The sequence below is a fragment of the Salvelinus fontinalis genome, chromosome 3 (assembly GCF_029448725.1).
Source record: "Salvelinus fontinalis isolate EN_2023a chromosome 3, ASM2944872v1, whole genome shotgun sequence".
In the NCBI taxonomy this organism is placed as follows: Eukaryota; Metazoa; Chordata; class Actinopteri; order Salmoniformes; family Salmonidae; genus Salvelinus; species Salvelinus fontinalis.
Genome location: NC_074667.1, coordinates 78,518,610 through 78,532,851, shown reverse-complemented (window position 1 = coordinate 78,532,851; position 14,242 = coordinate 78,518,610). Strand labels below are relative to the sequence as shown.

At 48.5% G+C, this 14,242-nt stretch overlaps 1 protein-coding gene across 2 annotated transcripts in view; it reads left to right on the top strand.

Moving 5' to 3' along the window:
- LOC129851521 (protein phosphatase 1 regulatory subunit 1A-like) overlaps positions 1-14,242 on the top strand; it is a 57,461-nt gene that overhangs the window by 36,614 nt on the left and 6,605 nt on the right. The window contains exons 3-7 of one of the 2 annotated variants that reach the window (XM_055918144.1): positions 5,215-5,252; positions 5,926-5,989; positions 7,283-7,336; positions 9,185-9,349; positions 14,091-14,219. In XM_055918144.1, coding sequence (XP_055774119.1) covers positions 5,215-5,252; positions 5,926-5,989; positions 7,283-7,336; positions 9,185-9,349; positions 14,091-14,219 — 450 coding nt within the window. Of the gene's footprint in view, positions 1-5,214; positions 5,253-5,925; positions 5,990-7,282; positions 7,337-9,184; positions 9,350-14,087; positions 14,220-14,242 lie in introns of both variants that reach the window. The other variant, XM_055918143.1, reaches the window with a different exon arrangement.

Here is a 14,242-nt window from a genome sequence, read left to right as displayed (position 1 = left end):
TATATACTGGAACACAGCTGTAGACTGGTAGACCTATAGGACTATATACTGGAACACAGCTGGAGTCTGGTAGACCTATAGGACTATATACTGGAACACAGCTGGAGTCTGGTAGAGTTATAGGACTATATACTGGAACACAGCTGGAGTCTGGTAGAGTTATAGGACTATATACTGGAACACAGCTGTAGACTGGTAGACCTATAGGACTATATACTGGAACACAGCTGTAGACTGGTAGACCTATAGAACTATATACTGGAACACAGCTGGAGTCTGGTAGACCTATAGGACTATATACTGGAACACAGCTGGAGTCTGGTAGACCTATAGGACTATATACTGGAACACAGCTGTAGACTGGTAGACCTATAGGACTATATACTGGAACACAGCTGTACATTTACGTTTACATTTAAGTCATTTAGCAGACGCTCTTATCCAGAGCGACTTACAAATTGGTGCATTCACCTTATGATATCCAGTGGAACAGCCACTTTACAATAGTGCATCTAAATCTTTTAAGGGGGGGGGGGGGGGGGGTTAGAAGGATTACTTTATCCTATCCTAGGTATTCCTTAAAGAGGTGGGGTTTCAGGTGCCTCCGGAAGGTGGTGATTGACTCCGCTGTCCTGGCGTCGTGAGGGAGTTTGTTCCACCATTGGGGTGCCAGAGCAGCGAACAGTTTTGACTGGGCTGAGCGGAAACTGTACTTCCTCAGAGGTAGGGAGGCGAGCAGGCCAGAGGTGGATGAACGCAGTGCCCTTGTTTGGGTGTAGGGCCTGATCAGAGCCTGAAGGTACGGAGGTGCCGTTCCCCTCACAGCTCCGTAAGCAAGCACCACGGTCTTGTAGCGGATGCGAGCTTCAACTGGAAGCCAGTGGAGAGAGCGGAGGAGCGGGGTGACGTGAGAGAACTTGGGAAGGTTGAACACCAGACGGGCTGCGGCGTTCTGGATGAGTTGTAGGGGTTTAATGGCACAGGCAGGGAGCCCAGCCAACAGCGAGTTGCAGTAATCCAGGCGGGAGATGACAAGTGCCTGGATTAGGACCTGCGCCGCTTCCTGTGTGAGGCAGGGTCGTACTCTGCGGATGTTGTAGAGCATGAACCTACAGGAACGGGCCACCGCCTTGATGTTAGTTGAGAACGACAGGGTGTTGTCCAGGATCACGCCAAGGTCCTTAGCGCTCTGGGAGGAGGACACAATGGAGTTGTCAACCGTGATGGCGAGATCATGGAACGGGCAGCCCTTCCCCGGGAGGAAGAGCAGCTCCGTCTTGCCGAGGTTCAGCTTGAGGTGGTGATCCGTCATCCACACTGATATGTCTGCCAGACATGCAGAGATGCGATTCGCCACCTGGTCATCAGAAGGGGGAAAGGAGAAGATTAATTGTGTGTCGTCTGCATAGCAATGATAGGAGAGACCATGTGAGGTTATGACAGAGCCAAGTGACTTGGTGTATAGCGAGAATAGGAGAGGGCCTAGAACAGAGCCCTGGGGGACACCAGTGGTGAGAGCACGTGGTGAGGAGACAGATTCTCGCCACGCTACCTGGTAGGAGCGACCTGTCAGGTAGGACGCAATCCAAGCGTGGGCCGCGCCGGAGATGCCCAACTCGGAGAGGGTGGAGAGGAGGATCTGATGGTTCACAGTATCAAAGGCAGCCGATAGGTCTAGAAGGATGAGAGCAGAGGAGAGAGAGTTAGCTTTAGCAGTGCGGAGCGCCTCCGTGACACAGAGAAGAGCAGTCTCAGTTGAATGACTAGTCTTGAAACCTGACTGATTTGGATCAAGAAGGTCATTCTGAGAGAGATAGCAGGAGAGCTGGCCAAGGACGGCACGTTCAAGAGTTTTGGAGAGAAAAGAAAGAAGGGATACTGGTCTGTAGTTGTTGACATCGGAGGGAACGAGTGTAGGTTTTTTCAGAAGGGGTGCAACTCTCGCTCTCTTGAAGACGGAAGGGACGTAGCCAGTGGTCAGGGATGAGTTGATGAGCGAGGTGAGGTAAGGGAGAAGGTCTCCGGAAATGGTCTGGAGAAGAGAGGAGGGGATAGGGTCAAGCGGGCAGGTTGTTGGGCGGCCGGCCGTCACAAGACGCGAGATTTCATCTGGGGAGAAAGAGGTCAAAGCACAGGGTAGGGCAGTGTGAGCAGAGCCAGCGGTGTCGTTTGACTTAGCAAACGAGGATCGGATGTCGTCAACCTTCTTTTCAAAATGGTTGACGAAGTCATCCGCAGAGAGGGAGGGGGGGGGGGGATTCAGGAGGGAGGAGAAGGTGGCAAAGAGCTTCCTAGGGTTAGAGGCAGATGCTTGGAATTTAGAGTGGTAGAAAGTGGCTTTAGCAGCAGAGACAGAAGAGGAAAATGTAGAGAGGAGGGAGTGAAAGGATGCCAGGTCCGCAGGGAGGCGAGTTCTCCTCCATTTCCGCTCGGCTGCCCGGAGCCCTGTTCTGTGAGCTCGCAATGAGTCGTCGAGCCACGGGGCAGGGGGGGGAGGACCGAGCCGGCCTGGAGGATAGGGGACATAGAGAGTCAAAGGATGCAGAAAGGGAGGAGAGGAGGTTTGAGGAGGCAGAATCAGGAGATAGGTTGGAGAAGGTTTGAGCATAGGGAAGAGATGATAGGATGGAAGAGGAGAGAGTAGCGGGGGAGAGAGAGAGAAGGTTTGGACGGTGCGATACCATCCGAGTAGGGGCAGAGTGGGAAGTGTTGGATGAGAGCGAGAGGGAAAAGGATACAAGGTAGTGGTCGGAGACTTGGAGGGGAGTTGCAATGAGATTAGTGGAAGAACAGCATCTAGTAAAGATGAGGTCAAGCGTATTGCCTGCCTTTTGAGTAGGGGGGGAAGGTGAGAGGGTGAGGTCAAAAGAGGAAAGGAGTGGAAAGAGGGAGGCAGAGAGGAATGAGTCAAAGGTAGACGTGGGGAGGTTAAAGTCACCCAGAACTGTGAGAGGTGAGCCATCCTCAGGGAAGGAACTTATCAAGGCATCAAGCTCATTGATGAACTCTCCAAGGGAACCTGGAGGGCGATAAATGATAAGGATGTTAAGCTTGAAAGGGCTGGTAACTGTGACAGCATGGAATTCAAAGGAGGCGATAGACAGATGGGTCAGGGGAGAAAGAGAGAATGTCCACTTGGGAGAGATGAGGATCCCAGTGCCACCACCCCGCTGACCAGAAGCTCTCGGGGTGTGCGAGAACACGTGGGCAGACGAGGAGAGAGCAGTAGGAGTAGCAGTGTTATCTGTGGTAATCCATGTTTCCGTCAGTGCCAAGAAGTCGAGGGACTGGAGGGAAGCATAGGCTGAGATGAACTCTGCCTTGTTGGCCGCAGATCGGCAGTTCCAGAGGCTGCCGGAGACCTGGAACTCCACGTGGGTCGTGAGCGCTGGGACCACCAGGTTAGGGTGGCAGCGGCCACGCGGTGTGAAGCGTTTGTATGGTCTGTGCAGAGAGGAGAGACCAGGGATAGACAGACACATAGTTGACAGGCTACAGAAGAGGCTACGCTAATGCAAAGGAGATTGGAATGACAAGTGGACTACACGTCTCGAATGTTCAGAAAGTTAAGCTTACGTAGCAAAAATCTTATTGACTAAAATGATTAAAATGATGCAGTACTGCTGACTGGTGAAGTAGGCTAGCTAGCAGTGGCTGCGTTGTTGACTATGTTTGAAAGTGTTGCTGGCTAGGTAGCCTCGATAACTGGCTAGGTAACCTCGATAACTGGCTAGATAATTACTCTAAACTACACAATTATCTTAGATACAAGGACAGCAAAGACAACTATGTAGCTAAGTAACACTACACTAATCAAATCGTTCCGTTGTACTGTTTCGGTAGAAGTTGGCTAGCTGGCTAGCTAGCAGTGTAGCACTGGCTAGCTAGCAGTGTTGACGGCGAAAATAGCTGGCTAGCTGACTTTGTTTAAAAGTGGAACTGGCTAGGTAACCTCGATAACTGGCTAGATGATTACTCTAAACTACACAATTATCTTAGATGCAAAGACAACTATGTAGCTAGCTAACACTACACTAATCAAATCGTTCCGTTGTAATGATTCGGTAGAAGTTGGCTAGCTGGCTAGCTGGCTAGCTGGCTAGCTAGCAGTGTTGACAACGTTAGAAGATTTGATAATTCGATAATAATCTAAACTACACAATTATCTTTGATACAAAGACGGCTATGTAGCTAGCTAAGAAAAAAGTGCTAAGATCAAACAAATCAAACCGTTGTACTGTAATGAAATTAAATTAAATGTAATACTACCTGTGGAGCGAAGCGAAAATGCGACCACTCGCTCCAACCCGGAAGTAACCAGCTGTAGTCTGGTAGACCTATAGGACTATATACTGGAACACAGCTGTAGACTGGTAGAGTTATAGGACTATATACTGGAACACAGCTGGAGTCTGGTAGAGTTATATAACTATATACTGGAACACAGCTGGAGTCTGGTAGAGTTAAAGGACTATATACTAGAACACAGCTGGAGTCTGGTAGAGTTATAGGACTATATACTGGAACACAGCTGGAGTCTGGTAGACCTATAGGACTATATACTGGAACACATCTGGAGTCTGGTAGACCTATATGACTATATACTGGAACACAGTTGTAGACTGGTAGAGTTAACGGACTATATACTGGAACACAGCTGGAGTCTGGTAGACCTATATGACTATATACTGGAACACAGTTGTAGACTGGTAGAGTTAACGGACTATATACTGGAACACAGCTGTAGTATGGTAGAGTTAACGGACCCCATACTGGAACACAGCTGGAGTCTGGTAGAGTTATAGGACTATATACTGGAACACAGCTGGAGTCTGGTAGAGTTATAGGACTATATACTGGAACACAGCTGTAGACTGGTAGAGTTATAGGACTATATACTGGAACACAGTTGTAGTCTGGTAGACCTATAGGACTATATACTGGAACACAGCTGGAGTCTGGTAGACCTATAGGACTATATACTGGAACACAGCTGGAGTCTGGTAGACCTATAGGACTATATACTGGAACACAGCTGTAGACTGGTAGAGTTAACGGACTATATACTGGAACACAGCTGTAGTATGGTAGACCTATAGGACTATATACTGGAAGAAGTCTGTGTGTGGGTGTATATTCATTCTTTAGTCAATAATCTTGCTGTTGTCTCTCACAGTTTATTTCTCATTTTATCTCTCATTTTCCCTGCTACAGAAATAGATGAAGACCGTCTTCCAAACCAGTTATACAAGGTAATTAACTGTGTCCTTCATATGGAATGTGTTCATGGACAAATCATTAGTAACTAAAAACCATTGGTGGTGCTGTGTTCAAAAGCAATGCATCACGGTGCTGAGGTGTCACTATAGCCTGTGGTTCAATCCCAGGCTGTGTCACAACCCGGCTGTGACCGGGAGCCCCAAAAGGACGACGCACAATTGGCCAAGCGCCGTCCGGGGTAGGGGAGGGTTTGTCTGGTGGGACTTTCCTTGGCTGATTGTGCTCTAGCGACTCCTTGTGGCAGAGCCTGGCGCCTGCAAGCTGATTCCATGTGTCAGTTGAACGGTGTATCACCTGACACATTGGTGTGGCTGACTTCCGGGTTAAGAGAGCAGTGGGATTTTAAAAAAGTAGCCCGCCAGGAGGGTCGTGTTTCAGAGGACACTTGACTCGACCTTCGCCTCTCCCAAGCCCATTGAGGAGTAGCAGAGATGAGACAAAGGACCTAATTCGGGGACAAAACGGGCTAAAACAATATGATTGTGGGGCCATACCACCTTGAACACATCTGTTCAGGGTCGGGCCTGGTTAGTACCGGGATGGGAGACCGCCTGGGAACACCAGGTACCGTAAGTTAAATAAAAATGTAACCATTGGATAGCAAAGTAATATCATCTGACTACATGGCTTGATCTCTGTTGACAGGCAGCATTGATGAACTCTCCCAGGCAAAGGAGGAAGGGCGCAAGAGTCACGCCCACTATGAAAGGTAAGATAATCTAGCTTAGAAATGTAGAGAAGGTGACACATCAAGTGTGCATCAACATAATGTCATTCCAGACAGACTCCTTTATACACATAAACACGGGACTTTCTTCAATGTAATAATCTGTTAGTCTGCCAAAACAATGTGTTAATTGTTTCCTCAGTGTTGCACAAACCAACCTTTTATTAAGGGAGTAGCTGCTGATAGGTTCTCTGAGGAGACTGTGTCCAAGACCCACGTTAGTTATTCAGATTCAGTTCCCACTCTATTCCAAAACGGAACATAAAACTCCTTTAAACTGGAACCAAAAACTCCTTCTCCTTCTGCAGAACAATCCATTCTGAAACCTTTGTTCTAAGGCTAGTTTGATAGTTTCTTTGAGACCGGCGTGTATTCATCGCCCACACACCATAACATGGGGTGAGTCACTCATTGCAAGCAGCTTGAAGGGTAATGAGTGTGGTTAAGAAGGCTGTGCTGGTTGATTAGAGCTAATGAAAAGGACTGACGACGCTCTTCACCTATCTAACCGTGTTATGACTTCATAATACCATTTATTAGAACTATGACACATGATTTGTCAACATTGACTTTGACTCCTACACCTGTAATTGTATATTCCTCCCTCCCTCTCTCATTCTTCTCTCTCCCTCCCTCTCTCCTCCTTCCCTCCCCACTCCCGCCCTCTTTCGTCCATCCCTCCCTCCCTCCGTCCCTCCCTCCCTCCGTCCCTCCCTCCCTCCCTCCCTCCCTCCCTCCCTCCCTCCCTCCCTCTCTCATCCTTCCCTCCCTCTCGCCTCCTTCCTTCCCTCCCTCCCTCCCTCCCTCCCTCCCTCCCTCCCTCCCTCTCTCCGTCCCTCCCTCCCTCCTTCCCTCTCCCCTCGCCTCTCTCCCTCCCTCCCTCCCTCCTTCCCTCTCCCCTCGCCTCTCTCCCTCCCTCCCTCCCTCCCTCCCTCTCTCCCTCTCTCCCTCCCTCCCTCCCTCCCTCCTCCCTCCCTCCCTCTCTCCCTCCCTCCCTCCCTCTCTCCTCCTCCCTCCGTCCCTCCCTCCCTCCCTCTCCCCTCGCCTCTCTCCCTCCCTCCCTCTCTCCTCCTCCCTCCGTCCCTCCCTCCCTCCCTCCCTCTCCCCTCGCCTCTCTCCCTCCCTCCCTCCCTCCCTCCCTCCCTCCCTCCCTCTCTCCTCCTCCCTCCGTCCCTCCGTCCCTCCCTCCCTCCCTCCCTCCATCTCTCCCTCCCTCCCTCCCTCCCTCCCTCCCTCCCTCCCTCCCTCTCTCCCTCCCTCTCTCCCTCCCTACAGAGTTACAGTTCATGGTAGACCACCATCTGTATAAACAGCAGCAGCAGGGTGGAGGTGAGATGAGATTGTTTCCTAGGTTCCTTTCCTTTTTCTTTTCCCTGGCCAATGTGCTTTCCTTTCTGCATTACTTGCTCTTTAGGGAGTTAGGCTCCATTACTGTTAACCCCTTATACTCCTACTTACACTTGTGGAAATTGGCCTCTATGGATAGGGCTAAATCTAAATGTTCCCCACAGAAGATCTATAAATATCATATGCATGAGCTTGGTAGCAATTGAAAGAAAACAGTTTGGATATTACGGGACAATTATTAGACCAAAGTTGAAGACACATCAGATCACCTGACACAAGACTGGATCCTAAACATTACTGTTGATTTGATGTGCATTTTACATGTACTGAACTTTTCACAGCGTTTGTTGATAACGACATCTGAAAACACTCTAGATACATTCAGTAACGTCATTTTAATGCACTTTTAAGACTCAAGAAAGTGACTTCTTTTTTAATTTAGCTCTCTTAGATTTGCTATTGAGGGGCGACAGGTAGCCTAGTGGTTAGAGCGTTAGGCCAGTAACCGAAAGGTTGGATCTAATCCGTATCATAGTATGGTAGTAGGTTCCTGTGTGTATCAAGAATGGTCCAACACGCACTTAAACTGAAATTAGACGAAGTATTCGAATTTTAACAACCACAAAATGGCGGAGCGATGTCAGAATTTTGGATCTTTAAGTGCCTTTGAACTGGGTATGGTAGTGGTTACCAGGCACACGGGTTTGAGTGTGTCAAGAACTGCAACGCTGCTGGGTTTTTCCTCTGAGTGTATCAAGAATGGTCCACCACCCAAAGGACATCCAGCCAACTTGACACAACTGTGGGAAGCATTGGAGTCAACATGGGCCAGTATCCATGTGGAACGCTTTCGACACCTTGTAGAGTCCATGGCCCGGACGAATTGAGGCTGTTCAGAGGTCAAAAGGGAAGGTGCAACTTAATATTAGGAAAGTGTTGTTAATGTTTTGTACACTCAGTGTAAATCACAATCTAGGTCAGGTGGGCATCATTTGAAAGATTATTCTATTACCAATATGCCTAGCTAATGTTATGAAATACAATCTTATAGTGTTAGGCTTTCAAACGTCACTTCAGACAAACAGATTGGAAATGTGGGAGCACATAGAATTGGAGGCATGAGTGCATCCAGGTGTGTGTGTTCCTTGCCTAATTTTCTTCACAATTTCAGGAACACAGGCTCGTTGTGTTCAGGACAACCCAGGCTATAAAACATGTCATCCTTGTAACTGTACATCAAATACAGTGATCAGAAACGTTGATACTGTAAATGACATGAGTTTTAGGAGATGGAAATGTGATGTGCCCATTTGGACTCACGGGTGTTTGGTTTGCTTGTATGACATCAAAGCGGTATTTATTATAATCCTTGACTTCTCATCTTTCAGAACACATGAACTACTCTCAATTTACAGTATTTTCCCTCCCTCGTACAACAACAAATGTTCAAAAGTATCCCAATTAGTGGGAGGGATGGGGGCACCTTCATGTGGCGCGATGCTCAAATTTCTAATGGCTGTCAGTCAAAACCTGTCCAGCGCTATGAGGAGGTGAACCTGAGATCGGACGTCATGTATAGCATGCTACTGTAATGCCACCGCGTTCCAATTTAGGCACGAACCTGCCATTTTCAACCCGTATACAGGATGACGGGCTGTGAGTGGAAAGGGCTATGCACCTGGTGACGTAAAATAACTGCTGTTGTAAAAATGTCTTTCTGAAATACATTTCACTGATCGACTGAATGATTGATTGCACAGAAAAAGGTCCATATAAATATATAACACATTATACAGGTGTAGAAGATGAGCGTATATGATATTATTCCAGGTGATGAGTGTTCCTCAGAGAGCTGTCTGTCTGACAGACCCAGCCCGGACGCTCTGCCCAACGGGGAGGATGAAGAGGAGGAGCTGCCGGAGGATGAGGAGGCCTGGGGAACCGAGGACAAGGTCACTGCAGAGGCCTTTGAGAAGCTGCGCTGCCAGATGGAGGGTAAGGATGGAGGGATGGGATAAAAGGAGAGAGATATAGGGAGCGATAGGGAGAGAGATGTAGGAAGAGATAGGGAGAGAGAGATAGGGAGATAGACATAGTGGGTAGAGAGAGTAAAAGGTAGGTAATAAATGGGGAAATTAAATGCAGTCCTGGCAACAGTGTTCACCTCCTACCTTGCCAAATGCTTTAAAATCAGTAGTACAATAAACCCTTGAGTTGTCCCTACTGTGTCTGGATAGAGACAGGTCTACTAGATAGAGGTGTCCCTGCTGTGTCTGGATGGAGTCAGATCTACTAGATAGAGGTGTCCCTGCTGTGTCTGGATGGAGTCAGATCTACTAGATAGAGGTGTCCCTGCTGTGTCTGGATGGAGACAGATCTACTAGATAGAGGTGTCCCTGCTGTGTCTGGATGGAGTCAGATCTACTAGATAGAGGTGTCCCTGCTGTGTCTGGATGGAGTCAGATCTACTAGATAGAGGTGTCCCTGCTGTGTCTGTGTCTGGATGGAGTCAGATCTACTAGATAGAGGTGTCCCTGCTGTGTCTGTGTCTGGATGGAGTCAGATCTACTAGATAGAGGTGTCCTTGCTGTGTCTGGATGGAGTCAGATCTACTAGATAGAGGTGTCCCTGCTGTGTCTGTGTCTGGATGGAGACAGATCTACTAGATAGAGGTGTCCCTGCTGTGTCTGTGTCTGGATGGAGTCAGATCTACTAGATAGAGGTGTCCCTGCTGTGTCTGGATGGAGACAGATCTACTAGATAGAGTTGTCCCTGCTGTGTCTGTGTCTGAATGGAGTCAGATCTACTAGATAGAGGTGTCCCTGCTGTGTCTGTGTCTGGATGGAGTCAGATCTACTAGATAGAGGTGTCCCTGCTGTGTCTGTGTCTGGATGGAGTCAGATCTACTAGATAGAGGTGTCCCTGCTGTGTCTGTGTCTGGATGGAGTCAGATCTACTAGATAGAGGTGTCCCTGCTGTGTCTGGATGGAGTCAGATCTACTAGATAGAGTTGTCCCTGCTGTGTCTGTGTCTGGATGGAGTCAGATCTACTAGATAGAGGTGTCCCTGCTGTGTCTGGATGGAGTCAGATCTACTAGATAGAGGTGTCCCTGCTGTGTCTGTGTCTGGATGGAGTCAGATCTACTAGATAGAGGTGTCCCTGCTGTGTCTGTGTCTGGATGGAGTCAGATCTACTAGATAGAGGTGTCCCTGCTGTGTCTGTGTCTGGATGGAGTCAGATCTACTAGATAGAGGTGTCCCTGCTGTGTCTGGATGGAGTCAGATCTACTAGATAGAGTTGTCCCTGCTGTGTCTGTGTCTGAATGGAGTCAGATCTACTAGATAGAGGTGTCCCTGCTGTGTCTGTGTCTGGATGGAGTCAGATCTACTAGATAGAGGTGTCCCTGCTGTGTCTGTGTCTGGATGGAGTCAGATCTACTAGATAGAGGTGTCCCTGCTGTGTCTGTGTCTGGATGGAGTCAGATCTACTAGATAGAGGTGTCCCTGCTGTGTCTGTGTCTGGATGGAGTCAGATCTACTAGATAGAGGTGTCCCTGCTGTGTCTGGATGGAGTCAGATCTACTAGATAGAGGTGTCCCTGCTGTGTCTGGATGGAGTCAGATCTACTAGATAGAGGTGTCCCTGCTGTGTCTGGATGGAGTCAGATCTACTAGATAGAGGTGTCCCTGCTGTGTCTGGATGGAGTCAGATCTACTAGATAGAGGTGTCCCTGCTGTGTCTGGATGGAGTCAGATCTACTAGATAGAGGTGTCCCTGCTGTGTCTGTGTCTGGATGGAGTCAGATCTACTAGATAGAGGTGTCCCTGCTGTGTCTGGATGGAGTCAGATCTACTAGATAGAGGTGTCCCTGCTGTGTCTGGATGGAGTCAGATCTACTAGATAGAGGTGTCCCTGCTGTGTCTGGATGGAGTCAGATCTACTAGATAGAGGTGTCCCTGCTGTGTCTGGATGGAGTCAGATCTACTAGATAGAGGTGTCCCTGCTGTGTCTGGATGGAGTCAGATCTACTAGATAGAGGTGTCCCTGCTGTGTCTGGATGGAGTCAGATCTACTAGATAGAGGTGTCCCTGCTGTGTCTGTGTCTGGATGGAGTCAGATCTACTAGATAGAGGTGTCCCTGCTGTGTCTGGATGGAGTCAGATCTACTAGATAGAGGTGTCCCTGCTGTGTCTGGATGGAGTCAGATCTACTAGATAGAGGTGTCCCTGCTGTGTCTGGATGGAGTCAGATCTACTAGATAGAGGTGTCCCTGCTGTGTCTGAATGGAGTCAGATCTACTAGATAGAGGTGTCCCTGCTGTGTCTGGATGGAGTCAGATCTACTAGATAGAGGTGTCCCTGCTGTGTCTGGATGGAGACAGATCTACTAGATAGAGGTGTCCCTGCTGTGTCTGGATGGAGACAAATCTACTAGATAGAGGTGTCCCTGCTGTGTCTGTGTCTGGATGGAGTCAGATCTACTAGATAGAGGTGTCCCTGCTGTGTCTGGATGGAGTCAGATCTACTAGATAGAGGTGTCCCTGCTGTGTCTGGATGGAGTCAGATCTACTAGATAGAGGTGTCCCTGCTGTGTCTGGATGGAGTCAGATCTACTAGATAGAGGTGTCCCTGCTGTGTCTGGATGGAGTCAGATCTACTAGATAGAGGTGTCCCTGCTGTGTCTGGATGGAGTCAGATCTACTAGATATAGGTGTCCCTGCTGTGTCTGGATGGAGTCAGATCTACTAGATAGAGGTGTCCCTGCTGTGTCTGGATGGAGTCAGATCTACTAGATAGAGTTGTCCCTGCTGTGTCTGGATGGAGTCAGATCTACTAGATAGAGGTGTCCCTGCTGTGTCTGGATGGAGTCAGATCTACTAGATAGAGGTGTCCCTGCTGTGTCTGGATGGAGTCAGATCTACTAGATAGAGGTGTCCCTGCTGTGTCTGGATGGAGTCAGATCTACTAGATAGAGGTGTCCCTGCTGTGTCTGGATGGAGACAGATCTACTAGATAGAGGTGTCCCTGCTGTGTCTGGATGGAGTCAGATCTACTAGATAGAGGTGTCCCTGCTGTGTCTGTGTCTGGATGGAGTCAGATCTACTAGATAGAGGTGTCCCTGCTGTGTCTGTGTCTGGATGGAGTCAGATCTACTAGATATAGGTGTCCCTGCTGTGTCTGTGTCTGGATGGAGTCAGATCTACTAGATAGAGGTGTCCCTGCTGTGTCTGTGTCTGGATGGAGTCAGATCTACTAGATAGAGGTTTCCCTGCTGTGTCTGTGTCTGGATGGAGTCAGATCTACTAGATAGAGGTGTCCCTGCTGTGTCTGGATGGAGTCAGATCTACTAGATAGAGTTGTCCCTGCTGTGTCTGGATGGAGACAGATCTACTAGATAGAGTTGTCCCTGCTGTGTCTGGATGGAGTCAGATCTACTAGATAGAGGTGTCCCTGCTGTGTCTGTGTCTGGATGGAGTCAGATCTACTAGATAGAGGTGTCCCTGCTGTGTCTGTGTCTGGATGGAGTCAGATCTACTAGATAGAGGTGTCCCTGCTGTGTCTGTGTCTGGATGGAGTCAGATCTACTAGATAGAGGTGTCCCTGCTGTGTCTGTGTCTGGATGGAGTCAGATCTACTAGATAGAGTTGTCCCTGCTGTGTCTGGATGGAGTCAGATCTACTAGATAGAGGTGTCCCTGCTGTGTCTGTGTCTGGATGGAGTCAGATCTACTAGATAGAGGTGTCCCTGCTGTGTCTGTGTCTGGATGGAGTCAGATCTACTAGATAGAGGTGTCCCTGCTGTGTCTGTGTCTGGATGGAGTCAGATCTACTAGATAGAGGTGTCCCTGCTGTGTCTGTGTCTGGATGGAGTCAGATCTACTAGATAGAGGTGTCCCTGCTGTGTCTGGATGGAGTCAGATCTACTAGATAGAGTTGTCCCTGCTGTGTCTGGATGGAGTCAGATCTACTAGATAGAGGTGTCCCTGCTGTGTCTGTGTCTGAATGGAGTCAGATCTACTAGATAGAGGTGTCCCTGCTGTGTCTGTGTCTGGATGGAGTCAGATCTACTAGATAGAGGTGTCCCTGCTGTGTCTGGATGGAGTCAGATCTACTAGATAGAGGTGTCCCTGCTGTGTCTGGATGGAGTCAGATCTACTAGATAGAGGTGTCCCTGCTGTGTCTGGATGGAGACAGATCTACTAGATAGAGGTGTCCCTGCTGTGTCTGGATGGAGACAAATCTACTAGATAGAGGTGTCCCTGCTGTGTCTGGTTGGAGACAGATCTACTAGATAGAGGTGTCCCTGCTGTGTCTAGATGGAGACAAATCTACTAGATAGAGGTGTCCCTGCTGTGTCTGGATGGAGACAGGTCTACAGGATAAATATTCTACATTATGGTTCCGGTAACGGTTTCTTCGATACGCTTTGGGCGACACACACTGTTTTTTGCCCCATAGTTTGTCAGAATAGAGGTGGAAGATGGATAAAATGATGTAACCCTCTGGTCTAGTAAAAGTCAGAGCGGAACCATCCATTTTGATCCACTGTTCTAGAATGACTCGTTTAAAAGATCGGCCTTTAAAAGTCACTCAGTGTCAATACAATAACAACAGGAAATGAACTGGAACTGGAATAACGGAATTTGGAATATATGAATTTGGAATATATGAATTTGAGCATTTAAACAGTCATTGCCATTCTATTTTAATAAAGGACATTTTCTGTGTTTGCAGCAGAGTTTTCGCGGAGCAGTCTATCAGAAGCTACAGGGGGACACGAGTGCCCCGTCTCCGAGGAGGAAGTGGGATGCTCCACCGTTCCCATGGCAGCAACATCATTGTCACAACAACAACACACACTAGCAGGTAGGTTGAATCACAGCAGCCGT